At 49.8% G+C, this 24,477-nt stretch overlaps 9 protein-coding genes across 9 annotated transcripts; 4 read left to right on the forward strand and 5 right to left on the reverse strand.

Annotated features, from left to right (window-relative positions):
- Positions 1-3,911: 3,911 nt before the first annotated feature.
- On the forward strand, positions 3,912-4,535 carry BCR38DRAFT_419749 (uncharacterized protein). The gene has a single exon (XM_040859338.1). The coding sequence runs from the start codon at positions 3,932-3,934 to the stop codon at positions 4,262-4,264; it is 333 nt and encodes a 110-aa protein (XP_040719614.1). The 5' UTR covers positions 3,912-3,931; the 3' UTR covers positions 4,265-4,535.
- A 3,796-nt stretch (positions 4,536-8,331) lies between these two features.
- On the reverse strand, positions 8,332-9,985 carry BCR38DRAFT_419751 (tryptophanyl-tRNA synthetase). The gene is made up of 5 exons (XM_040859339.1): positions 9,902-9,985; positions 9,375-9,855; positions 9,243-9,323; positions 8,943-9,183; positions 8,332-8,879 (listed from the first exon to the last, which is right to left on the reverse strand). Exons 2-5 carry the CDS (start codon positions 9,756-9,758, stop codon positions 8,410-8,412), a joined length of 1,176 nt encoding a protein of 391 aa, XP_040719615.1. The 5' UTR covers positions 9,759-9,855; positions 9,902-9,985; the 3' UTR covers positions 8,332-8,409.
- On the reverse strand, positions 9,986-11,517 carry BCR38DRAFT_520593 (ribosomal protein S10 domain-containing protein). Its single transcript, XM_040865164.1, has 5 exons — positions 11,282-11,517; positions 11,178-11,233; positions 11,054-11,125; positions 10,574-11,001; positions 9,986-10,505 (listed from the first exon to the last, which is right to left on the reverse strand). The coding sequence occupies exons 1-5, from the start codon at positions 11,333-11,335 to the stop codon at positions 10,297-10,299; spliced, it is 819 nt and encodes a 272-aa protein (XP_040719616.1). The 5' UTR covers positions 11,336-11,517; the 3' UTR covers positions 9,986-10,296.
- Positions 11,518-11,527: 10 nt separating this feature from the next.
- BCR38DRAFT_360738 (COP9 signalosome complex subunit 5) lies at positions 11,528-12,929 on the forward strand. Its single transcript, XM_040857164.1, has 2 exons — positions 11,528-11,648; positions 11,738-12,929. Exons 1-2 carry the CDS (start codon positions 11,624-11,626, stop codon positions 12,763-12,765), a joined length of 1,053 nt encoding a protein of 350 aa, XP_040719617.1. The 5' UTR covers positions 11,528-11,623; the 3' UTR covers positions 12,766-12,929.
- BCR38DRAFT_520595 (uncharacterized protein) lies at positions 12,930-15,293 on the reverse strand. The gene is made up of 6 exons (XM_040865165.1): positions 14,917-15,293; positions 14,792-14,864; positions 14,698-14,735; positions 14,250-14,642; positions 13,928-14,197; positions 12,930-13,865 (listed from the first exon to the last, which is right to left on the reverse strand). The coding sequence occupies exons 1-6, from the start codon at positions 15,187-15,189 to the stop codon at positions 13,014-13,016; spliced, it is 1,899 nt and encodes a 632-aa protein (XP_040719618.1). The 5' UTR covers positions 15,190-15,293; the 3' UTR covers positions 12,930-13,013.
- A 230-nt stretch (positions 15,294-15,523) lies between these two features.
- BCR38DRAFT_332112 (uncharacterized protein) lies at positions 15,524-16,802 on the forward strand (the record flags this gene model as incomplete). The annotated part of the gene is made up of 2 exons (XM_040855120.1): positions 15,524-16,465; positions 16,524-16,802. The coding sequence occupies 2 exons, from the start codon at positions 15,524-15,526 to the stop codon at positions 16,800-16,802; spliced, it is 1,221 nt and encodes a 406-aa protein (XP_040719619.1).
- Positions 16,803-17,111: 309 nt separating this feature from the next.
- Positions 17,112-17,670, reverse strand: BCR38DRAFT_323972 (cwf21 domain-containing protein; the record flags this gene model as incomplete). Its single annotated transcript, XM_040854795.1, has 2 exons — positions 17,112-17,364; positions 17,441-17,670. Coding segments are annotated over 2 exons (483 nt in total), but the record flags the coding sequence as incomplete, so codon positions are not given.
- Positions 17,671-17,883: 213 nt separating this feature from the next.
- Positions 17,884-19,550, forward strand: BCR38DRAFT_463195 (cell division cycle protein). Its single transcript, XM_040862636.1, has 2 exons — positions 17,884-18,164; positions 18,221-19,550. The coding sequence occupies exons 1-2, from the start codon at positions 18,046-18,048 to the stop codon at positions 19,362-19,364; spliced, it is 1,263 nt and encodes a 420-aa protein (XP_040719621.1). The 5' UTR covers positions 17,884-18,045; the 3' UTR covers positions 19,365-19,550.
- A 2,429-nt stretch (positions 19,551-21,979) lies between these two features.
- BCR38DRAFT_89956 (G-protein alpha subunit) lies at positions 21,980-23,890 on the reverse strand. Its single transcript, XM_040865745.1, has 4 exons — positions 23,488-23,890; positions 23,088-23,430; positions 22,469-23,025; positions 21,980-22,409 (listed from the first exon to the last, which is right to left on the reverse strand). The coding sequence occupies exons 1-4, from the start codon at positions 23,603-23,605 to the stop codon at positions 22,366-22,368; spliced, it is 1,062 nt and encodes a 353-aa protein (XP_040719622.1). The 5' UTR covers positions 23,606-23,890; the 3' UTR covers positions 21,980-22,365.
- Between the last annotated feature and the right edge of the window lie 587 nt (positions 23,891-24,477).

Here is a 24,477-nt window from a genome sequence, read left to right on the forward strand (position 1 = left end):
GAGTTGCGACAGAAGAGAAGAGGACTAGACAGGATATGGGATTAAAAAATGATGCATGCAAAAAGAGAATTTTTATCTGACGGGGAAGGGATAGGAATCGACCAGATGTTCAGAGGAATCAGCGAGCCATCGTTCCTACTGGCACGGCTTGTTGATAACAAACATAATCCCAGTACAACAACAAGCTTGCGAGCCATGACCCTCCAAGGCTCGAACCACCCACCCTTGTGATGAGGCACGAGCCAGCCGCCGCACGCTGGGAGGGGGGTAGACAGTTATCGAGGGGGACAATTGGAGGCTTGGAGGGACAAGGGAGTTGACGCCACTGCCACTTTGGCTGCATCCTACCCACGCTAGAACTTGGGGTTCGCACCAATGTCTAACCGCATAAAGATGGTAACTTGTGTTGGTCTGGCTAGTCTGGCCTAGACCCACAAGCAACCGTTCGTTTCGAACTTGAACGGGTCACCTGGATCTGCTTTTGCGATCAGGGAGGGTTGAAATGGTAACCATGATCGTTCGTGCTTGACAAATTGGTCGTTATTGTTGCATAAGGCCTTCTTCAAATGTTCCTATGTTTCACACTTGCCGGTTGTGTGGCGCAACTTGCTGGAAGTTGAAAGTCGAAGGTTTGGAAGGGCAGCTCCAACATTCAAACGGCCTACTTTAACTTCCTTCAAGCTCTCTCTTGACGCTGGAGCCTCCAATGCCGTACCAACATGGATAGTGTTACTTACTTTGCAATCCAACGGCAATCCTGGGGGATGCCTTCATACTTAGAAGGTTGAAAGATTTCGAATGCGTGGCCTCGGCAGACGCTCCCACTCCAAGGACTCTCTCACTCGTCAACCCCGTCGAAGATCAATCAGTTGCACACCTCGTCGGTGTGAAATCGGCAGCTGTGGACGACCACTAGGCATGTTTGCCACCTCTACGAGCATGAGTTGACCGTACGTGTGTACAGATGGATGTCGTCCCTCCCCCATTACCCGAAGCTTCCGACTCACTGGACCTGGAAGAAAGTGGGGGTTTGCTCTGGCAAAAGGGAAGCACCACTGTCTGGATAATAAAGTCATTCTGGTCCCTGGGTTCATTGAAGATTGTGCCCACGCCGACTCCAAATGCTTGAAACATAAACGTACATGGGTCTCGCATTATTTGTGCATTCCCCGCTTATGTCAACCTTGCCGCAGTTTCATTTGGTTCGCATCTTGGTTCCGCATGTTAAAGTATACTAAAGAGCCACAAGTCTATAACGTGAATGTACACCGAGCTGGCCATGACACCGAGCTGGCCACTTTCATGCGCCAACGCGACCGGCCAACTTAATGTTTGATTTTCTCAACAACCAATTATGGCAAAGTCATACAACGAAGCAGACTTAATGCTAGCCCTTCAAGCTCTCAAAAATGACCAAAAACTTAGTCTCCGACAAGCGGCAAAAACGTACCAAGTCCCCCGAAGCACCCTCCAAACGCGGAAAAACGGCGTACCTTTCCGACGCGATATTTTGCCCAATTCACGAACTATGACAGAATTAGAAGAGGAGGTCATTATCAAGCACATACTGGACTTAGATGCACGAGCGTTTCCGCCCCGGATTGCTGATGTGGAAGCAATGGCAAATTCTATCCGCGCGACACGTAACGCAGGGCCCATTGGAACGCGCTGGGCCTCGAGGTTCGTCGCACGTCGCAAAGAGTTGAAAACTCGTTGGAACCGTCCTTACGATTACCAAAGGGCCCAATACGAAGATCCAAAGCTTATTGCAGATTGGTTAACATTCGCAACAAGCCGAAACCAGAGTCGGACATCTACAACTTCGACGAGACTGGGTTTTTGATGGGCAAGATCTCAACCAATATAGTAGTTACGAGCTCCGAACGATGTGCCAGGCCGAAATCAATACAGCAAGGTAACCGGGAATGGGTTACCGTAATCCAAGCGGTCCAGTCTACCGGTTGGGCGCTGCCGCCGTTCATCGTTGTTGCGGGCCGATACCACCTCTCTTCTTGGTATGAAGACGACAACATTCCGAAAGATTGGAGAATTAGACCTAGTCCAAAAGGATGGACGACTAACGAGATCGGTATGGAATTTATTAAACACTTCGATAATTGTACGAAAGATGGAAAGTCCGGGATATATCGATTGTTAGTGTTGGACGGTTACGAGAGCCACGTTTCCGGCGATTTCGAGCTATATTGCAAAGAACACAAAATTGTAACTTTGTGTATGCCTCCGCACTCATCTCACATCCTCCAGCCACTTGACGTGGCCTGTTTCGGTCCATTAAAGCGGGTGTACGGCCAGATGGTAGAGAAATTGATACGCCGGTCACTAACACATATCGCGAAGGAGGACTTCTTTCCTATCTTCAAAGACGCCTTCTTTGCAGTTTTCGGCGAAAAAAACGTTCAAGCTGGCTTTCGAAGGGCAGGACTTGTTCCATTCAATCTAGAAAGTGTGATTTCAAAGCTGGACGTACGATTACGGACCCCGACGCCTGTTGGCTCCCCAGAAATCGCAACCCGACCGTGGGTATCAAAGACACCACAGAACCCGATAGAGGCTCATGCACAGTCTACTTTTTTGAAAAAGCGCATCTCCGAGCATCAGAATAGCTCTCCAACGAATATTTTCTCAGCTGTCGACCAGTTTGCGAAGGGAGCAAAAATGATAATGCACGAGCTCGCCCTCGTACGGGCCGAGTGCGCTGAGCTTCGAGAGGCAAATAAGATGCTAAGCCGGCGCCGGAGGACTAAAAAATGCAATTACGGGAAGGAGAATCACTTGTTTTCCAAGAAGGACAGGACCTAGGGGACTCTAGGGAGTTGGCGACGCAGATACAGCAAGAAGAGCGCCGAAATGGTGGTCGCGCAAAGCGTGTTGAAACGCGCCCGAGGCGCTGTGGTATTTGCAACGGGACTGGGCATAATGCGCGAACTTGTAAGATCGCATTGCCATCTTCTGGGGAGGAAGATTCAGAGTAGTTTCAATTGATTTACGGCGTTGTGGTTTTACTATCGTAAAATTTCTATGCGAGGTTATGTAAGGGTGGCCAGCTCGGTGTACATTCACGTTAAAGGAAACTCGAGTATCACCGGGGTATGCAGGGTGACCTTGAGCCGCAAGGCGCTCGTTTTACTGCACCTATCCGAAGCGAGGGCCTGAAGGCGTCAATGAACTATCGCGGATGCTGCATGTTATCAGGCGGCCTATTAAATCTGAGTCCAGCGTTTGGCTTACGCTAGTAGATACTGCGCCACAATCCCTTCGATGAACCTCCTTCCATCACTATTGGTAATGGTATGGCCATCAAATTCCATTGTTTGGCAGTTTCTTCCCGCAATGTTTGATGGTCTCAATAAACGACGGTGCGACCATGCGCCTCTTGTATTCTTTCGAGTGGAGAAGCGGACCACATGGCCCCTGCTCCTTGAGTAACATCAACCATTACTGCGTTCGGGCTACGGCCGTTTTCCGAATTGCTATCCAGGGTTGCGTAAAGTATTGATGCTGATCGCCTGGTTCTACACAATAGGCGCTCTCAACTTGCCGACTTGCGGAAAAGGGGCGACGTTAAAGTATGTTGCGCGCAGGGGTTCACTTCCTTCGCACGCCCAGAGAATAACTACCGGACCGCTAATGGAGAATTCCATTATTTCTCCCTTAGAGTCAATATATTTCTTCAAAAGTCCAGTGGTCGCAGGGTAAAATTTTTGCTGTCCGAAAGCCTCCTAACGAAGACCCAATATCCGAAGACTGTCAAAATTACCTCAGCTGAGGTCACTAGTCACTGAGAGTTTTGTAGAGCAACAGAACGGCTTAGGATGGATTGGACGAGATTTGGTGTTGTTTTCAAAGAGAAGGCAAGTCTTGAAGAATGTCCAGCTCGAATCAATATCCACTAAAGTGGTTATCATGCCGGATGGATTCGGCATTGTCCATGACAACATCAGTACTATTCGGACTGGGGACACAGACATGCTTTTATACTCGAGGTGAGGAAGAGCTATCTGCAGTTCAAGCCCCCAGTCTTTTGCCTGTAAAACATGAGTCATTGGCAGTATTTGAGCACCATAATCTCAAGGCGGGAGAATTGGGCAGATATCCCAAACCCCCGGATTGGAACACACCCCGACAACTTCCTATTTCCGGTGCTCCAACACAGATACGCTTGCCCCGCTTGATTCATTTTCATCTCGACTCCCCGAATAGCAGGCCATCGTCACCAAATTTGATCGCCGCGGGAAGAAAATAAGCACAAAGATGTCAGGTGTTTCACGTCGTGTTGATGACGAAGCTGAGCCTACCCATGCAAATTCGAGAACAGAGAGATTCGGCTCCATGATGGGCACTGAAACCAGCACCTCCTATGATACACATCACTCTTCATCCTGCATTAGATTAAGTATGGAGTCATTGAATGCTCAAGATGAGTGGCATGTAAGTTACGAGAGCGTTGGGCTTCAGAAGCCGGTTGGAATGCGTGCTACGGACTTGTTATACTTGGGTCTTTCTATTCAAATACGAAATCAATATCTTCGCCCGTGTGAGACCGCATATATCGGGACCCAACATTATCGAGAGCCATGTTACGCTCAACTATAATTACTTGCAACTCACGGATGATTTCTTTGGACTCTAGCAGGTGGATCAGAGTCGTTACATTCTCTAAGTGCTCAATGTAAGGGTTTAAGTAGTAGCACGTTTACTTCCAGTGACCTGCAAGCAAACAACATAGTTTTCATTTTAAGATATACTAACTGAAAAATAAATAGCTTTGTATGGACATCTAAACGATACGTTGTTGAGGGTTGGAACATGAACCCTTGCCACACTGGTCAACTGGTTCGGCCCAACAAAGTTGCCCGGCTTAATTTTAATGACAGTGATGATGGCCATGGCCATAAGAGGTATAACTACTCGTCTGCAGGTCCAAGACGCAAAAGGGCGATCTTATAAGTCAGTACTCGTCTCTCTACCAGCTTTTCTCCATCTCGCGTAACGCTCAAGCATCTTGGGGAGCAACTCGTGAAGCTGCAGAATACGTTTGGTGATGACATTTCCTGGAATGTAGAAATTGCCTGTCTCGCAATTAAGAGGCATACAAAATTGACCAGAGAACACACAAGGGTCAGATAGAGAGGGGTGGTACCATTTCCAAGGGACGACAGAGATTAGTCACGCAAAGTCCGTACCGTCGGCCTGAAGCTAATACCTCTGGAATTACCACCAAGCCATACTTGACTGGAAATCGAAAGCCCTGCTTCGGTACTTACCTGTCTCATATGCCTGATTCACATATGTGAATTCTACTAAGCTGACCCTGTGTATCGGCGGACGTTGATGCTTTCTTTACAGCAAGTTCGTTGTCGCTCTTGAGAAAACGGGCAAACTGCTCAGAGCGTAATTCTCGACTATTCTTGACTATTCTCGTTTCCATTCAGAACCCGATTGAATCTTCAAAGTCTTCGAAGATCATGAGGAAATGGAAGACCTCGGTGGCCTCGTCTTTTCCTTTTGGGTTAAATCTGTGGTTTTCACACCTTCTATGTGGGTGATGCCGCGGGTCTCCTTGATCCAGTTCCACCATATCAGTCTTCTTCCGTTACTCATAATAGAGATGGATCTCGAGGTGACGGCCGACCCCAAAGCCCTCAGATTTGGCCCCAACTGCGCCAGATGACAACCAGCAGTACTGCTACCTTTTTGAATCGCCTCAAAAACGCTGCAGCTGAATCCATCGTTAGGGGAGCTCAGAACCGACTTTATATTGTCGACTTTCGATGTAGATGGATTTAATCGGCTGCAAGCCTACGAGTCCCATTAACATGACATCCCTCTAGGTCGCTCAAACCAGGTCAACACATTCCCGGTACGCTGTCTGCTGAGGCAACCGAAACGTATCGAGCTCCCAGCCTGCGACGAGTTGAAAGTCGAGTGTGAAGAGCTAGACGTGACCACTTTTCAGTGAGCATTGGAGGACGCCTCTCCAGTAACCATCCCCCGAAGACCAGATACCTTCAACGCTAGTCGAAGAAATTCAGCTACTGAAGAACCCTATAAGAGCGTCACATTAGGATCATCGTGAGATTTACGAAGGAATATCACATTTCTACGACTTGTTAGGTTGCGTGAGTTGGAGATCTGAAATATGGAGAAAAGGGGTCAGAGTGAGAGAGAAAACAAGGCGGGGGGGTTTTTTTTTCTTTTTTTTTCTTGGCAAGGTAGGTTGTCCACAGCAAAGTTTTGGCCTTGAGCTAATGCGCGACCAAAGCCAAAGGGTGCAGGGACCCAGAAGCACATTTACCTACGAAGTATTAGTGATTGTGCGTTGTCAACAATGCTCTTGTGTTACTAGATATACGTTAATATGCGGTTAGAAGAGTATATTTTCAACCCTGATTTATATGTAAAATAAAGAAAATAAAAAATAAAAAGGTTGTAATGTCAGGGGATGACCGGGTTCAGAGTGCTTTTGCATACACCTGAACGCTGTGTTCAGCCTTATTACATGAGTCAATGGTGCGTTCCTGGTACTTTACTTATCTCAAGTACCAGACCATGAAGAATCGGGATGGTAGAATCTGCATCTTCTGGCTATGACAAGCCCCGTATGAATCGCACTGGAATTAGCACTTCATCAATATCCCCAACGAGTCCCTCGTCTTCAGCTTCCGATCATGAGATTTCGCATGCAAAGAGCACCAAATCGTACACACCTTCAAGTTAATCACATCAGCCGCAGTCAGAGTTAGAACGTGTCAGAACGTAGAGACAGCTGGGTACAGACTGGTGAATATTCAAGATGCCGGGACTACATATAACAAAACACCAGAGGAATTTAAGTAAGTTAGGGATATTTTTATGATGCAACACCTCTTATTTTGCTAAAATGGGATGAAGATAAAACGAGAGGTTATGCGAAATGCAGGCTACCGTGAATCAATTCTCAAACGTATCAGATTTCTTGTGGTATATATCGTACATCGTTGTAAACCGACTGGACATATCGATATCTGCTCATGGTGATACACATTTGGACACCCCCTCTACTGATGTGATATATCGAATTGTGGAACCTTGCGTGCGGAAGAAACTGAACTGTGAACAAACACAACAAACTAGAAATGGACATTCAAGAGGCAGTTTCAAGTATATGTGGCTTGTGGTTTTTTCTTTGTGAGCGTATGGATATGTAGAATTCGATAAGATACATTCGTAGCGTCCCTGTGTGGTTGTAAATCTCATTCAATTGTGGTATTATTAGTAAACTTTAATCGACCACTTTCTTCAATTCCTATCCATCCCATTGGGCCTGAAAACTCCATAAGTTTTGTTACATTGTCCTCGGCTTCGAAATGAGTATCCGATATTTCAGTTCCCACGATGTGTCCGCCGGCCGTGAATCCCTCGGAGATGTCTACTTCGCGAAAGTCCACCAGAGGGATACTGTGAAGCTCGCGGCGAAGACGTAGACAATCGCGGTGTAGATGACGACGCAGGTTCGGGGCCAGCCGAACCATGGACAAAAAGTACACCAATGCAACCCTACTGCCCGACCCAAGTGAGATTATCAATGATGGGGACGCCGCAGCAATTACATGACAGGGGCGTTCGTATGGACTCTCAGTTGAGCCTACGACATCCGCCAAGTTCTCCCCGTGGTCATTTTCGAAAATGATACACTTGTGTCCAATTCCTGTCTGGTGATTATGGTCGTAATCCGATGTGTTTCCAAACAGAGTCCTCAGGTCTCGTGCTCGTACTGAGTCCATGTCTGGACCAGGGTCGGATGACGAAGTCGTCGATTTCTGAATGACCGCCTTGAAACCCTGCAGCTCAATATCTCGTTCATTATTTGTGTATTGATGGGTAACTGATAGTTTTGTTCCTCTGCCACTGGCTTCCACGCTATTGAATAAACCGACCCAGATTTCTCATTTCTTTGTTTTATCACCGAATCTGTTACAACAGTAACTTCAAGATGGGGAATCAACATGACCGAACTGTCACTTATGTAGTTCAACTTCTTCCGGTGTGGAGCTTTCTCCAGCATTTGCAGTGCATTATGAAGTTGACCGACGGGGCTGGACCGCTCTGTGTGCAGTATAGGATGATCGGGGCAACGGCAATGATGATGGCGATGGTGTTAGTAAACACTCTGGTCTTCAGGGAGGCGCTATATCCATGCATACAGACTCGCATGGCCGTCCCAAGGCTCTCTGGCAAGGTTTTCTCATCCCCAGGATGGTCGGTTGGTGGGCCAATCGATTGTTCCCAGCATTCACACTAATCACGCATTTCAATAACACCAGCACGCAACTCAGTATACATGGTATTTCGTACAGGTAAATTTTACATTTAATACACCTTTCCAGCACGGCTCTTCTCATGCCTCATCTACGGAGCACCCAACCCAACCGCCTCCCTTACCCTCCTCATCGTACCCTCCGCACTGCTCCTTGCCCTTACCGCACCCTCTTCCTGCACCTCCCTTATCCACTTTCCACCCTGCCGTCCCAAGATTTCTTCATACCTCTCCTTGATCCCGGCCAGCTCCCCCACCAGCGCATCCCCCACTATGCCCTTCAGCTGTTTGAGGTTAGCCTCGTTACCCATATCCTTAGCCAGCTGTCCCGGTGATCGATCATGCGGATCGCACTGCGCGAGCAGCTCGAGCAGGTTCGCAACGCCCGGGCGGTGCGCCGGGTCGTACGTCACGAGGTTCATCGAGTCGGTCACGGTGCTGTTGATGCGGGAGCGGATCTGGGCCTCGTCGGCTGTGATGAGGATGCGAGAGCGGTGGTTGGGGGTTGATTTGGACATTTTCTTGAGGGGGTTGGTGAGGGACATTACGCGGGGCGAGGGAGCTATGATGTATTCATTAGTCGCGAGGTTCTACTCTAGGTTTTCGGGGCTTGGGGATGGCGTACTGGTGATGGTTTGAGGTGCTATGAGGTCTACCCCTGGATAAGCATGATTGAAGTTCGTGGCGCATTCGCGTGCGAACTCGAGATGTTGTCTTTGGTCGTCGCCTACGGGGACGTGTGTGGCCCCATGGATGAGGATGTCTGCTGCTTGTAAAACGGGATAGGAGAACAGGCCCAGCTTGAGCTTCGACGAGGTGACTTCTTCGGTAAATGGCAAGGCATTGTTATCCAGGGAGAGTTTACTCTACAACTCGTCATTCCATGAATAGCGCATCATACTCAAATCCGAACATGGATACGTACCTTCCATTGGGTCATTCTACCCAGGTACCCAAATGATGCCGTACAGCTCAGAATCCACATCAATTCAGTATGCGCAGGGACCTAAATCATAGTTAGCTCTTGAAAACCCCTTGTCTCTTCCATTGGGCATACCGAAGACTGATAAAACAATGTAGATTTTTGAGGATCCAGTCCAATTGCCAGCAAAGCAGCGAGCATTTCCGCACTCCTTTGCCTCAAAATTGGCCCATCCTGCGGCATGGTGATTGCATGCAAATCGACGATAGAGAACATGAGCTTGGTCCCATCTAGTGCCCCATCCTGTAGCTTTTTCCATTGCCGCATGGCGCCGAAGTAATTGCCAAGATGCGGCACGCCCGTGGGCTGGATGCCGGAGAATATAGTGACATTTTGGCTGTTCGGAGCAGGCTCCGCCTTAGTAGAATTGGAGCGCCTGTGAGCTCGTGGCATGAGGAGACTTCTCAGGCTTCGTGAGACCGCTGAAGGCCTGCAGCGGGCACAGACTTTGGAGGACATTTACACTCTTCGGATTGTCGATGCAATGCGATATCTTCACAGCTTAGAAGATTTCGCCTAGGGCTTCTCAACAACAAGGCCGCAATTATGGTTGGCCCTGCCATTATTAGCATCTGAGTTCACAAATTATTCAAGAACCGTACCTTTCAACTAGCATTCGTAATCAAATTAATGAGATTGGATCCGCTCTCTGTTCGTGGAGCGGAATCGTATGCGTAAATGTTGAGGTGAGAATTGAGGGAATCAAAGCTCAGGCCACATCGACGTAAGTTACCCTGGAGCATTATTATGGAGCATGTCATTTTGTCAAAGTGACCCAACTACATGTCAGCTGCGACATTCCTTCTTCCAACCTCGAATTTTCTATGTATAGGCTTCTAGTGTCTCTACCGAATAAGTACAGCCTGAAGAGGCCTTAGTGTACGAATGATCGGTTGACCTGAAGTCGTCTCCATGATCCCTTTTGTCAAGCCGAGTCTTGTATGCGACAATGATACAGATTTTATACATCTATGTTGATAGTCAATATGGCACGCGTTCAAGTACCTTCATGAACCTTCTGGGGTCCATGGGACAATCCATAAGCAGGTATTCCCGGACCACCACGGTGCCTGAACCGCTCACTCTCCAATAACTCCTTGACCTTCTCAACAGTATCAGCAACCTTGTCCCGTCCGAGGTGCTTCATCTTCTCATCGATAGCTTCTTGCATAGACGGCAGTTGCGAATCCATATCTTTGCCAACACCTGTAAACCACGAGTTAGCCCCTGGCGCAAAATTCCCAAATGCCCCTGATGTCTCCAATCCGACTTACCAATCTTGCTAAACTCCCACACGTTCGCCTTCATTCCAATACCATAGTACGCATGCTTCTGCAGGAAAGCCAGCCAGATCTGGACGGACTCTGGGTGCCCATCGCGGATCTGGATCAGCCGTCTCAGCGTCACACGCTCGAAATTTTCTTGCGACTTCTTGAAAATGAAACTAGACTTCGGCACAGTCCAGCGTTCTGTGATGCGTGGTAGCGGCACGGGGCCGAACGCCGGTAGGTGCAGGTAGTACGCCGCTCGCAGGGCGAAGTCGCAGAAGAACTCGAGATTAGGTACGCTGTAGGATCGGAGCTGCAGGTCGCATGTCGGCACGCCGAACTCGGCTTCTCGCCGGAGAGGCTGCAGGTACAGGGCTTGGACGGAGCGAGGGAGGCGGACTTGGTTTTCTTCGTCTTGGTGGAGTAGTTCGTTGCTATGAGCTGGTCAATGGGAGTTCTTTGAGGTAGGACGGATAGGAGGCATACGTCATGGGGAAGGGGACTGGTAGTTCTTTATGTTGCCCAGGCAAGCTGGAAAGTTTCTCCTCTGGTTTTGGTCTGTCTTGTCAGTGTTTGCTACTGCAAATACTCGATGAATCGGGATACCTACATATCAGCCATAGATCGGGTGACCGAGCCAATGAAGGCATTCCGAGGCCGGGGAGCCTATTGATATCAATGGGGCGTTGCGCATAAGAGACGATTGCGACCTACCAGTGGCCTCAATAAAGAGTGCCGTATCGGCTGGATTAATTGAGATCTGGACATCGTGTCGCGACTACTGCCCTTCGCGTACACGACCGTCGATTCGCGATCTTCTTGAGATTGCGGCCGCCGGGCGGGTCTTCAATGCCCTCAGGCGGCTCAAATTTCATGCATTATCGATAAAGCTATCGATACCTCTTTATACAGATTTATGTAGCAAACACCTACGCAGCCTAGGTGAGCTTCAACTTCACCCCTCCAAGCGAACCGTCGTCCCTCATTTCGCAGCTTCTAACTCCCGCCCAACTTCCATTCTCCTGTCTCCACCGCTCTCGGAGCCCAACAGTCAATATGGAAGTGGCAATGAAATCATGGGGTCAGTATATGTCCTTCTGCATGTCAACAGCTCTCTCAAAGCGACTCGTCACCTACCTACCACGTCACACCTACTAACACCCCCTCCAGAGCTCGACAACGACGTCAAACTCGTCGACCCGACCCGCGACGCACTGTACAACTACTCTCCCGCGCACCAAAAGAAACTCAACGAAGAAAAACCCTGGCGCCAAAACCCGCACCATTTTCAGCACGTGCGCATCAGCGCCGTAGCCCTCATCAAGATGGTGATGCACGCGCGGTCGGGTGGGTCCATCGAAGTCATGGGCCTGATGCAGGGCTACGTGGACGGTGACACCTTCGTGGTGACGGATGCGTTTGGCCTGCCCGTCGAAGGTACTGAGACCCGCGTCAACGCCCAGGATGACGCCAACGAGTACATGATTGAATACTTGCGCCTGTCGCGTGAGCAAGGCGGGCGTGAGGAGAACGTCGTGGGTTGGTATCACAGCCACCCTGGCTACGGATGCTGGCTTAGTGGTATCGATGTCGGCACGCAACAGTTACAACAGAACTTCAATGAGCCGTTCGCGGCGGTTGTGATTGACCCGGACCGTACCATCAGCGCAGGACGTGTGGAGATTGGCGCCTTTAGGACGTTTCCCGAGAGTTATAAGCCTGCTGAGTCGTCGGAGTCTGGGAGCAGAGATGGCGCGGCGGGATCGGGCACGTCGGTACCCATGGCCAAGGCAGCGGATTTTGGTGCGCATGCTAGCAAATACTACTCGCTCGAGGTTTCGCACTTCAAGTCGACGCTAGATACGAGCCTGCTGGAGCTGCTGTGGAACAAGTACTGGGTACAGACTCTATCTCAGAGCCCGCTCTTCACGAACCGCGACTATGGCAACAAACAAGTAATGGACTTGGGATCCAAGATTCGCGAGGCAACTGGGATGCTGCAGCGAAACGCACGGGGTGGAAACATGTTCAGCCAGAGCGGCAAGGCTGTGGACGCCGAGCTTGAGAAGATGGCAAAGGAGAGTCAGGCTGTGATTGGAAAAGAAGTGCAGGGACTAGTGGCCACGGAAGTCAAGGCGAAGATTTTCAACGGACTTGGTGGGGGGCCCCCGGCACCTGCAAGTGCCCTGGCTGGATGAAGTTTGTATGCGAAGCTTGCAGTGGGCTGGAAAGTACTGGCAAGGACTTGCTGCAAAGGGTCCAACACAAGATATTAATGAGACACGAAGAAGCATTGGACGGCGTTTTAGAGCAGAGGGTACATTCGGTAAACAACTCAATACAGGACCCAAGATAGAAGTTCTATCTATTGTTACATGATGTACATATTGGTGTTTTTACAACAGGATATCTCCTACCTAGCCTATCCTCGATCCCTTCATCTGAGTTAGGACGAGTTGTCCTTGAATTTTTTCATCTCATCCTGTTCCCATCGCAGAGCAGCACGTTTCGCAACACTCATTCTCCTCATGGTCTCCGCCTTGCCCAGGAGCTCCATGCTAGGTATGAGCGCCGGCCCCACGTTCCCAGCAACCATGATCCACCGCAGCGCATGCCATCCCCAGACCTGACGCCTGCCCCGTTCTCGATCTTTGCCGTGCTCCTCGCGGTCCGAGTAGATGGACATGATGAGCGGCTTCATCTTCTTCTCCAGCGACTCCTTGGTCCACGCCTCGTCAGTGATTTCCTGGACGGTGGCATGGAACAGGTCCACCACTTTGGACGGCTTGCGGCCTAGGCTGTCGAACATGTCCCAGATATCCGGGTCTTGCAGTGCGCTTATGGGTCTGTTGCCGCCCTCTGGTGCTGCAGCGTCGGGGTGCTTGACCCAGAAATTGTCCACCGTGTTCTGTTCCATCTCGATATCGAGCGCCTGGACGTAGCTCTCTTCGGGTATCTCCCAGATGAGGTTTGCATTTCTCCAAACGTGACTTTCGGCGTCCACGAACGACTTCATGTCCACTTCGAACATTTTCCTGAGGTAGTCTTTACCGACGAGATTCGAGTCTTCCTCGGCCGGTCGCGCTGGTACTATGATGGGGCCGAGTAAGGGGTTGTCACTACGGCCTTTCTCGACCTCCCCGATCGCCTTCTCCAGATTCGGCAAGATCACGTTGCTTACTTGTTGGATGGTCTCGGGATATTCAGGTTGCGCCAGAATTCTCTTCAGGTAGTAGTTTTGGATGAAGGCCAGCTTATCGTTGATCCTGATGTCTCCCCTGGTAAACCTAAGGTGAAACTAGTATAGCATTTGGTTAGCACAGGGACGCTCGTAGAGCTCATCCAGCAACTGAGACTGACCTTGCTGATTATAGTCTCAAGGTCCATGGTTTCGGTAATTTTCTTTTGACCTGTCCGTAGTGGGCTCCATCCGAGCAAGGCCACATAGTTTAGCAGAGCAACAGGGAGGTACCCCTTTTCCCGGTAAGAGGATATGCCTATATCATGGAGGCGCTTGCTGAGCTTCTGTCGGTTGCTATCGACGAGGAGACCAACGTGGGCAAACTCGGGAGGTTCCCATCCAAAGGCATCGTATAGCATGACGTGTCGGGGTGTCGAAACTAACCATTCCTAACATGAAATTAATACGAACGTAGTTGAAGAGGGGAAAGGCTCCTCGTACCGCTCCGCGGATGACGTGCGTAATCTGCATGAGATGGTCATCAATTACGTTGGCAAAGTGGTAGGTAGGATATCCGTCCCGCTTAATCAAGATAAAGTCTTCCGGCACGAATGGAGTTTTATATCTGCCATATACCATGTCATGGAATGGCGGGGCAGGTTTTTCATGCTCGCAGCGGAGGCGAACACAGTGAGGTTCTCCTGCAGCTGCGCGACGAGTGGAGACGTCTTCCGGAATATGCGAGCATGTCTTGTTATAGCCAATTGATGTTCCCTCCTTGATGTTTTGTGCTTTGATGGCATCTAACTCTGCTGGTGAGCAGAAGCAGCGGTAGGCGCGACCACTATCGAGCAGTTGAGAAGCATGTTGATTGTACGTAGGCAATCTTTGGGACTATTTGACAGTAAGCCTGATGCCGTGATGTTGAGTTTTAGCGATGGTAACATACTTGTTTGTAAGGCCCAAAGTCACCTCCAATGCTGGGTCCTGATGAACTTCTAAGCCAACTTCATCATTATAGTATGGGATGCAAGGAGTCAAACCTTCGTCCCAGTCTAAACCAGCCCATTTCAGATCTTCATAGAGCTTGCTCTCGGCATCGCTGACAATTCTCGTCTAAGTCCATGTGAGCGTGTGCAAAGTCTTATACTTCAATAAATCGTCTCACCTGATCTGTATCTTCAATTCTCACCAGAAATTGGCCACCAGTCGCTTTAGCAAGCAAATAGTTGTACAAGGCCGTTCTCAGCGATCCTAAATGGAGATAGCCAGTTGGGGAAGGGGCAAATCTCGTCCTGGCCGGCTTGCTTGGCAGGAGTGTTGATTTTGAGGATAAAATGTGGCTTGGTTGGCCGTGAAATTTGTATCGCTTGAATACCTTAGACGGCTGAGTGCGAAGTTCCCATCGAAGGGGCCCTCCAATTGTGTATAGACTTCTCATGGCCAAGGACAAGTCATTATATCAGGTCGTGGTTTTTCCAGTTCATCGTGTGCTGGTCGACGAGTATCAACATTGTCGAGACTTTGACCATGCTGCACATTGCAAGTACGATGCAATATGTAGCTATATGCAGGTATACTGCTGATGCCTATAGCGAGGTAACCACAAAGCTGTCCCGAGGCCGTGTCCAATGCCGGCAGCTTTTTTGATAACAACCTAAACAATCGGCCCTTTGAGTTACAGCCCATTTCTTAAGTAACCATGACCGCCTGTGTCCAGCATACTAGTTCTTGCAGCTTCGCGTACCCTCTACCGAAGTCCACCGCCCATCACTATGCCGGCGCAGCGGCTTACGTTCCTGTACCCCCATCTCTATCGCTCGCTTCGACTGGGCGAGTCGGCAGCCCAAACAGCAAAGAGCCGATGTCGCAAGTCCCCGAATAGTCACTGCAGCGGACACTACGCCGTAGCCTTCTCGACATCCGCCCGAAGGAGGAAAGCCGTGTTTGAGAGACACGGCAAAGCGGTTGAGCCGCAACCGGCCTCGCCCAATGTTGTGAAATTGCCGCAGCCCGGAAAGGAGATGAGGGGTTCGAAAGGGGGCCCGAAAGACGAGAATCATGGGACGCCCGAGTTTAAAGCAAAGGACGATTTCGAGCTAGACTCTAAGAAGGCCGTGGAAGAGTCCCCCGAGACCGAAGAGTCCCCTAAGACCGAAAAGCCCACCCCGCCGTCTGAGGGCTCAGGAAGCGCTCAGCAGGCCCGTCCCACGCCGCAGCAAGTCGCCGCCGAGGAGAAAATGCAGTCAAGCGGCCCGATGGAGGCCGTGTTACACATGCCCCCGCCGTCGCAATTTTCGCACCCGCACATCTCGACACCGCCCTACATCCACCACTTCGATACATACGGGCTGGTCAAGCAGCTCGAAGGCGGCGGGTACACAGAGGAGCAGGCCATCACGGTCATGAAGGCGGTGCGAACGCTATTGGCGCAGAACCTAGGCATGGCGCAGACGGGCCTGGTGAGCAAGAGCGATGTCGATAACGAGACGTACCTCTTCCGTGCCGCGTGCTCCGAGCTGAGCACCGAGGTCGACAATAACCGCAAGGCCGCCGACGAGCAGATGCGCCAGCAAAGGACACTGCTGCAACATGAGGTGGATATCCTGGGTCAGAGGCTCAGCCAGGATTTGATGACTCTGAAGGATGATGTCAAGGGCATGTTCAATGATCGCAGGATGGCTGTCAGGGAGGAACAGCGTCGTACGGAAAGTGCTGTAAGCTGGCTGCCTCTGTTTCATACCCATTAAAGCCTTTGCACTAACACGCATCTAGATTCAACAGGTGAACCTCGAAATCAGCGTTACGCTCAATAGTGATGCAAAGTCTGAGATCGAAGGTTTGCGGTGGGTGCTGATCCGTCGGTCAGTGTTGGGTATCCTCTTCATGGTAGTGTTGACATTGGGGACGATCCGCTACACCACATACATTGGCCACGAGCAGCAGAAAGAACTTGAAGAGCAGCGGCGTCAAGAAGAGGAAAAGCGTAGGAATAATGGAAGAGTTGACCATGCCCCGGCCCCGGATGCCGCGGAGATTCTGGCAGCAAATTAGGTGGTTGTTTAAACGGAAAAATACCTTGATACCCAATAGATGGAGCGGGTGGGACACAGGGAACATGCGATATCAGACATCAACTCTGAAGTCTTCTTGAAAGTATTCATTGAGTGTAATTATCTCTAACTGATACTCTGGGGGCTTCTGCTGTGCAAGAATGCAATCGCCAGCTTTAAACGCAAAGCCCATCCACCCCGTATAAACGCCGTGACGCCATGCCCATATTGAACTGCGATGATACTACAACCGATATGTATCCGGATACCCCTAGTCTCTGCCATCCCTGTCATCCCTGTCGTCCTTCTCATCGTCCTTCTCCAGCGCCTTCTTCAGCCGCTCCTCCTGCCTCTTCCAGTGATTGCCCTCCTGGTAATCCTTGCTAATCTTGAGCGCGCTCCGCAACCTCTCGCTCTCCTTGATCTTCGCCTCGGCCATCTCGTGGACCTGGTACTGCTTGAGGGCCCTCTTAGGCATCGAGTCCTTGACTCCCTTCTCCATCTTGGCCAGCAGTTCTTTTCGGAGCTTGTCGCACTGCGTGTCGATCTCGTCTTCATCCACCCTGGATCAGTCACCATGTTAGTTAAACTTCCGGCTCTCTCGAAGTGACAGAGGTGGGACATAAGAAAGAAACTAACCCTTCGTCCTCCAGCCGGTCCCGCAGCTCAAATACCTTGACCTCGACCTCCCGCTTGCGGTCGTGCTCCAGGATCTCCTTGTCCGGCTGCCGTTGCCGGTGGCGCATGCTGTCGAAGTCTTTGGGGTAGGGGGCGGCGCGGTCGCGGGGCTTGAGGTAGGCTAGGTTGCGCTGGACGTAGCCTGAAGTGCCGCTGCCGCGCGGCGTCGTGAGGCCCACATTGTCAGACATGTTGGATAGGTGTGTGTTTGTTGTTCAGACGGCTGCACCGTCACTGGATAGTACACGATGTACGCCAGGACGGTGTTGCGATAATGGATGCTGCCGATAGTTAGCGGTCTAAGGCGGCAGAATATTGTGCAGGGTAGTTGTGGTAGGTGCTAGTGTGGTGGGGTTGAATCAATGACTGCAGTAGACCCTGGAGCTTTGCTACAGTTGTCCCGCGATGACTCCACGCTACATCCTGCATCAAGCACATTTCACCAAATTCACAAGATATAACCAGTTGATACCCCCTTCCCGGACCCCTTTCCCTTTTTACGACTCTTTGGCAAGTTTCTTCACAAAGTTGCCGAGTTGAAGATCTAGTCAGCTCATTTTCAAGACATGCCCACCCTTCCTAACGTGGAAGCGACTTCTGGCGCAACCAAGCCATCTGGATACGATTTCCCCCCCATTACAAGGGATCACATATTGCACTGTTCATACGACTACTGGTTTCCCACGTTAGTATACCCGCTATATTTTTTTATCAATAATGGTTTGTCTAATTGCCCCGCAGATACCGTACATCTTGCATTAAGTCCAGATTTGTCCCACTTACACCAGAATTTCTTGAGTACATCCGAGAGGACGGCATTCTGTTGGCAGACGACGACCAGGAAGATGATGACGATGACGTGGAATGGGAAGTCGGCCCCTCGAGCGCAAGTGCGCCACCGCGAAAAGACGACTCGGATTCGGAGTCGGACAGCGATGAAGAGGCGCCGGCGCCGCTCCCACCCAACCAAAGATTCCCAGAGCTACACCAGGCAATAAAGGACAAGATCGCAGAAGTAGGAGGCGCCGCAGCGCCGAAGCTGAACTGGACGGCCCCAAAAGACGCGGCATTCATATCACCACACCAGAACACCATCAAGTGCACCAGCCCAAACGATGTCTATCTTCTCCTGAAAAGTTCCAACTTCATCACCTACGACCTGGAGCACGCCTTTGATGACTGCACACCTACCCCAAACAACGCAAACGCCACGCCTTTCAAGCCAGTTTTGGTGCTTCGATCTTTCTTCAACCCTCATACAGCCCTCGAGTTCCGGTGTTTCGTGAAGCACCGGAGCCTCGTCGGCATAACCCAGCGCGATCTGAATTACTACGAGTTTTTGAAACCCCTGCGGGCTGCTATAGTATCCAAAATCGACGAGTTTTTCAACCATAAACTGCGGTATACCTTCCCAGATGGCAACTTCGTCTTTGATGTCTACATCCCCGAGGGCGAGGATGAGCCCCTGGGACGGGTTCGGTTGATCGACATCAATGCATGGGCACCCCACACAGACAGCTTGCTATTTGGTTGGAACGAGCTGCTCGAGATGATTGTCCCAGGACCTTTGTTGGGAGTCTCTGATGGCGCAGACAATGTCGGGGTACGGCCTGAGTCCGATGAGACTAGCGACGAAGACGACGATGATGATGACGACAACGCCGAGGAGGAGGATTTCGTGCCTGAGCTGCGGCTTATCGAGCAAGATGATCCATCAGCGTGTAACTTTAGCTCGACGCCGTATTCGGCGCATAAGCTGCCGAAGGATGTCGTGGATGCCGCTTCAGCCGGTCAGGGTGGCATGATGGAGTTTGCGAAGAAGTGGAAGGAGATGGTTGAGTACAGGGAGAATATCGCGGCATGGGAAAAGGAAGAAAGGGCATAAATATGAGCTGTCTCATACATAGAAGAGATGACAGAGCCGTACAGATTATGATACTCTCCGTGTGTATGTGAAGCTTGCATGTCATAGACCTACATTGAGGAGAACAATTTTGGAACAGAAATCAAGGTAATATTGATAAAAATAGAAACGTCCCACTCTCAAATGATGGGAAATATGAAACAGTTGAAATCAAAACAGACATAATAGACAAGGCTGGAGTGTAACCAGCAGTGTCTCAATATCATACTATTGATATCATACCACGGGGTGTGCAATCACTAACACTATGAAGCGGTACGATACTTGTTGGAAGCATTTGGCCGTATTCTGCCAGGCGAATATTTGTTTGTCTTCGGGAGTCCGCTGGTAGAGTTCGTGGAAAAAATTTAGTGTGAATCAGTGCCCCGTTAGGGCATGGCACTCCTTTGGGTTGATTACGATTGTGGTACGCTATGAAGTATCAGTTGGAAACTCGGGGGTGTGAAAAGGAAGGAGGGAAGGGTTACTGAGCACTGTTGAAAGCACAGCTTGACACGAGAGTCACTTGAGGACGTTGCATTAGGAGAAGCTGTGGTAGGTATAGATCACACTAGAGAGGAGGATGCTAAAGTAAAACGGGGTGTTCCCTGTCAAATAGCAGGTTCTGCATGTGAATATACATGTCTTGATGCTCGTATACTAACAACTGGAAGTGAGAATAAATAACCTATCTTAGTTATATCATTACCGTGCCAACCAGCTCTGACTGTCTTTGTACTTGATGAAAATGCCACTTGGGAGATTTCCTCTTTTGTTTGTTGCAACATGATATCTTGAAAGTCAGAAAACGTAGCTGGCCGGTACTACCATTTTCCCCGCAGATGCACCATTTTTCAAGGCAAACATTGATCTCCCTCAAGCGTGGTGCGAGCAGCCGACTTCATTTTCCCCGAGGTCTTTTTCAGTATGTTTAGCTGCCTGTTATTATCAGCTCATGAAAACATGCCGCGTATATGCTGAGTATCCCGATTCTGTTAGCGGTTGCTCCAGTACACTCGAGCTGACAATCAGATACACAGCCAGATCCAGGTGGTGTATCAGACAAGATTATGTAAGCTACCATATGTATGATTCAATTCTAAAAAGAAAATTGCTATTATTCCTAATTTAATATCTGCGATTATAAGACTTGCCCTCAGCTATCTACATCTTCAGCCTGCTGGGGGAGAGCCTATATCCACAAGTCCATAAACACTAAGCACCTAGTCACGCATGCCAAAATATCGAGCATGTTCATAGCCTAATGGGAATTTACAAGGCTGCGTGTCTTTATGTATGGGTTGAAAACGAGTCATATGTACTCGAATGTTCCCGTTGCCGGTATGTCATGTTAACAAACAACATCCGACTTCCGTGACCGTCCGAAGTAAAGATTGCAGATCTCAGATCTACAGTCCACATACTATGATATCGGCCGATATTCCTAGCCCGGGAAGGCGCAATTCCGATGGGTCATAGACTCTGCGACATAAGGCCCGGATCTTGGTGCCGCCACACTTACATGATGATTAGCCACCTGCCCGCGGTACTTTTGTAGTGACTAGTGCAATAAACATGACTAGGTTATATCTTCAATCGTTATCCATAATCAGATGATGAACTGGCTGACTGTGGGTACCCAAGTATGACGGAGATACAGGTCCGTCACTCTGTATAATCGTCTTCATGAGAGGAAGAACATCGACCACCATTCCACTCCTAATCCGTCGTCTCAACTCTCCCCCGCCCCCCTCCCCCGAGCGCCGCCCCCGGAACCCAGCCGAAGATCGGACTTCTCCACCGCACGACAAACCGGTTTGATGCCATAGTTTCAAACAAGGTTGATAAAGTGAGCTTATGCAGCAGGGAAAGCCAGTCTACGGCTCTCTCGAACGCTTGAGCTTCTCAAAGGACTTCTTTTTGGTGGGGTATAGATATTCGCCCCCATCAGACCCTTGCTTGGAACAAACCAGCATCTATATGCAATGATTGGTAATGCATTGGTGAACCCTTGTGTGCGCCTGCCATTTTGAGTAGCACTCTCATTACAATGGAATGTGCACATGAAATATTTATATCCAACCCACGTTTGAAGATGACACCAAATTACTTTTGTTTCCTTATTGTAGAGACTTAACCGCTTTTCAGGTGCTTGACTGTTCTACTGATATGAAGGCTGGTAAAACAGCCTTTCTATGTTATGACATATAAAACGTTGATATGAGCGTGATCGATCAGGTTGAATCGTGTATTTAGCTTCGAAACCATTTCCTTCCAGCTCGCTAATCCATCATAATATCTTTGAAATCCCGCTGTATACAGTTACAGTTACACGTGTCACAACAATCCACGAAGATCGAGTAATACACACAGACTGGACGTGGATAATTCAAGTCGCAAGTGGTTGCTTAACTGCCAATACATCAGAACAGTGTCGATTTTCTTGAATTTTGTGGACACATCCATCCAACCATCTGAGAATCGTCCCGCCTTCCCTCAGACACACTCGTGGTGTCTGCCTTGGTATACTAGCGCGCCGCATGCAACTCGTCCTCTCTCTAGCTTCGCTCAGCGTTCACGTACACTTGATATGTCCTGATTTGCCCAGCCTTGTGGGCCTATCGGATGTTACAGTAAGGAAAATAATAAGTGACAGATGACTCCGGAAGTTCATAATTAAACAAGATATGCAATCGACGGTGACCGGAGTGCAACGTCCATCCACTGCCTCGTGTTTCTCGCGTCTCTGATGGACTGCCGGTAGGTGCCACAACAGCAGCCTGGAGAGTCATCTTGGTAATACATGATGTCGAAGGAGTATGGTAGATGGATGGGCGACAGAAAGGACACATGGAAAGAAATCCTTTGGCAAGGTCGCCGCGAGGAAACCGGGAATTCTTCATTAGCCAGGTTATCGCGTTGCTGGCATCCCGTGTAGTAAGATAGAGAAGGGGGGGGGGGTATTCGTAGTATCGCGTAACAATCAAATGAGACCGCAGAGACGCAGGTTTTCCTGGATGATGATGTCTGTCGTAATGTTAGTAAGTGACCCAGAGAGTGCCACGTCAAAGGGGGAAAAAACGTACCATTGACGGCAGCCATAACGAAACGTATTTGTGTCGTGTCAGTAGCGCATGTGAAATGAGTGTAGATCTGCTTCGTCTCGTGCTGGTTCAAGCTGACAAACCGGTTTAGGATGTAGTCGCAGGCCGCAGCATAGTCATCTCCACCCTCGTAATCGGGGAAGTAATTCTTCATCGGGCTGACTGGCAACTTCTCCTTGAATCGATCAATCTTGTTCAGGAAAAGAATGATGGAGGTCTTAATGAACCATCTCGAGTTGCAAATCGAGTCGAACAGAGTGAGAGCCTCTTGCATACGGTTGACGGTCTCGTCCTCAAAAAGAAGTTGGTCGTACTCGGATATGGCTACCAAGAACAAGATGGTGGTAACGTTTTCAAAGCAGTGAATCCACTTCTTTCGTTCCGATCGTTGGCCACCGACATCAAACATTCTGTACGTCAAGTCGCCAATGATGAAGGTCGTCTCGGTGATACCGGTCGTCTTGACACGAGATCGCAGGACGTCTTGGTCATTGGGCATGTAGTCAGGGGCAGCGATTCTAGCGATGTTGTCGAAGTAACTGTGGGTAGATTGCGGTTAGCACGGGAGGGAAAGCCATGATTGACTACGAACGAAACGTACTATCGTGCAGAGTCGTTCAGTTGGTATTCGCGCGATCGCTTGAAACAGTCCTGGACGCCACGGTCCTTCCACAGAGCCTCGATCGCATTGCCGACCTCTGGCGGTAACACGTCTCCCTCGATCTGGGCGGGCTGCATGAAGATGGTTTGGACGTGGTACTCCATGCGCTGGTCTTCCAACGGCAACTCGAGCGATTCCATAGCTTCCAGAATGACGCGCATCGACTGGACTGTGTTGCTGAAGATAATTTCTTTGAAAGATTCCCTCTCGTCTCGCGAGTAGCCGCCTTCGTGGATCAACTTCATTTGCTTCAAGATGGTCGACTTTCCGGATTCACCAGCACCTGTCCGTAATTAGATCATGTTCAGTGCCATTGCGAGTTTGATCAGTCGTCGCTTACCCAGAAGCAGCATCTTGATCTCGTTGCGCTGCATCATCTTGTCGCGCTTGAGCTGATTCTCAATCTCCTCATTACGGGCCTTGCCCTCCTTCTCTTCCGTGCTCATTCCACACCCCATCTTGGCGAATGCGACGCGTGTCGGCGATGTAAAACTATCGTATACAGGTATAGCCTCTGAGGATGATTACCGGGACCCTACGGCGAAATACTGATTGATCGTCGCAGCAGTCTCTACAAGATGAAAGGTCAGCCCGATTAGGTTCTCAGACAATCACACCACTGATTGTCCGGTGGTGTCTCGATTGACTGTGGGCAAACAATGAACCACGCGACGACGACGACGACGTTGTTGGTAGGGCGTCTGAAGAAGGGTACAGCTCGCAAGCAAAAATGGTTCGAATGTAGATGGAGGGTTATGAGAAGATGGATGAGGGATCGGTAGATCTTGCTGGCTGGGGTCGAGGGCAAGCTGGATAGAATGCTACTGCACGCAAGAAGCGGCTGCGCAGAGGTGGAGAAAGGCGGCTTCGGGTGTTTGGTTGGTGGTGCCACAGACTGGGAGAAGCTTCAGTGAATAAGACTTACCAAGCAACTCTCTCAATTGAACCAAAGAGGGTGAATACGCGACAGGTTAAGAGAATGGAATACCGTGGTGATGAAGATCACCGGTCTTTCCGTTGACAACAATTCACGCAGGAAAGGTTGGGATGGTGAGGCAACAGAGCAGCAGCGGGAAGGAAAAAGAAAGGGATGGGTGGACACGGTCAAGTGAGTGCACCAAATAGCGGGTGGGAATTGATGGGTGATGGGCTAGCCCGAATTGGAATAGTGTAAATGTGAGGTACCAGACGGTTGATCGATTGCTTGTGTGCATGCGGGCATAAGGTAGCATCTGGATTTCCGCTCCAAGTCCTCTCTGCCTAGCGTAGGTGCGGTGCTAGCTGGCTAAGTTTTTACAGGCCAGAAGATGGGCTCTCGAAGTCGTAATAA

This window comes from Pseudomassariella vexata (assembly GCF_002105095.1).
Source record: "Pseudomassariella vexata strain CBS 129021 chromosome Unknown BCR38scaffold_2, whole genome shotgun sequence".
Classification (NCBI taxonomy): domain Eukaryota; kingdom Fungi; phylum Ascomycota; class Sordariomycetes; order Amphisphaeriales; family Pseudomassariaceae; genus Pseudomassariella; species Pseudomassariella vexata.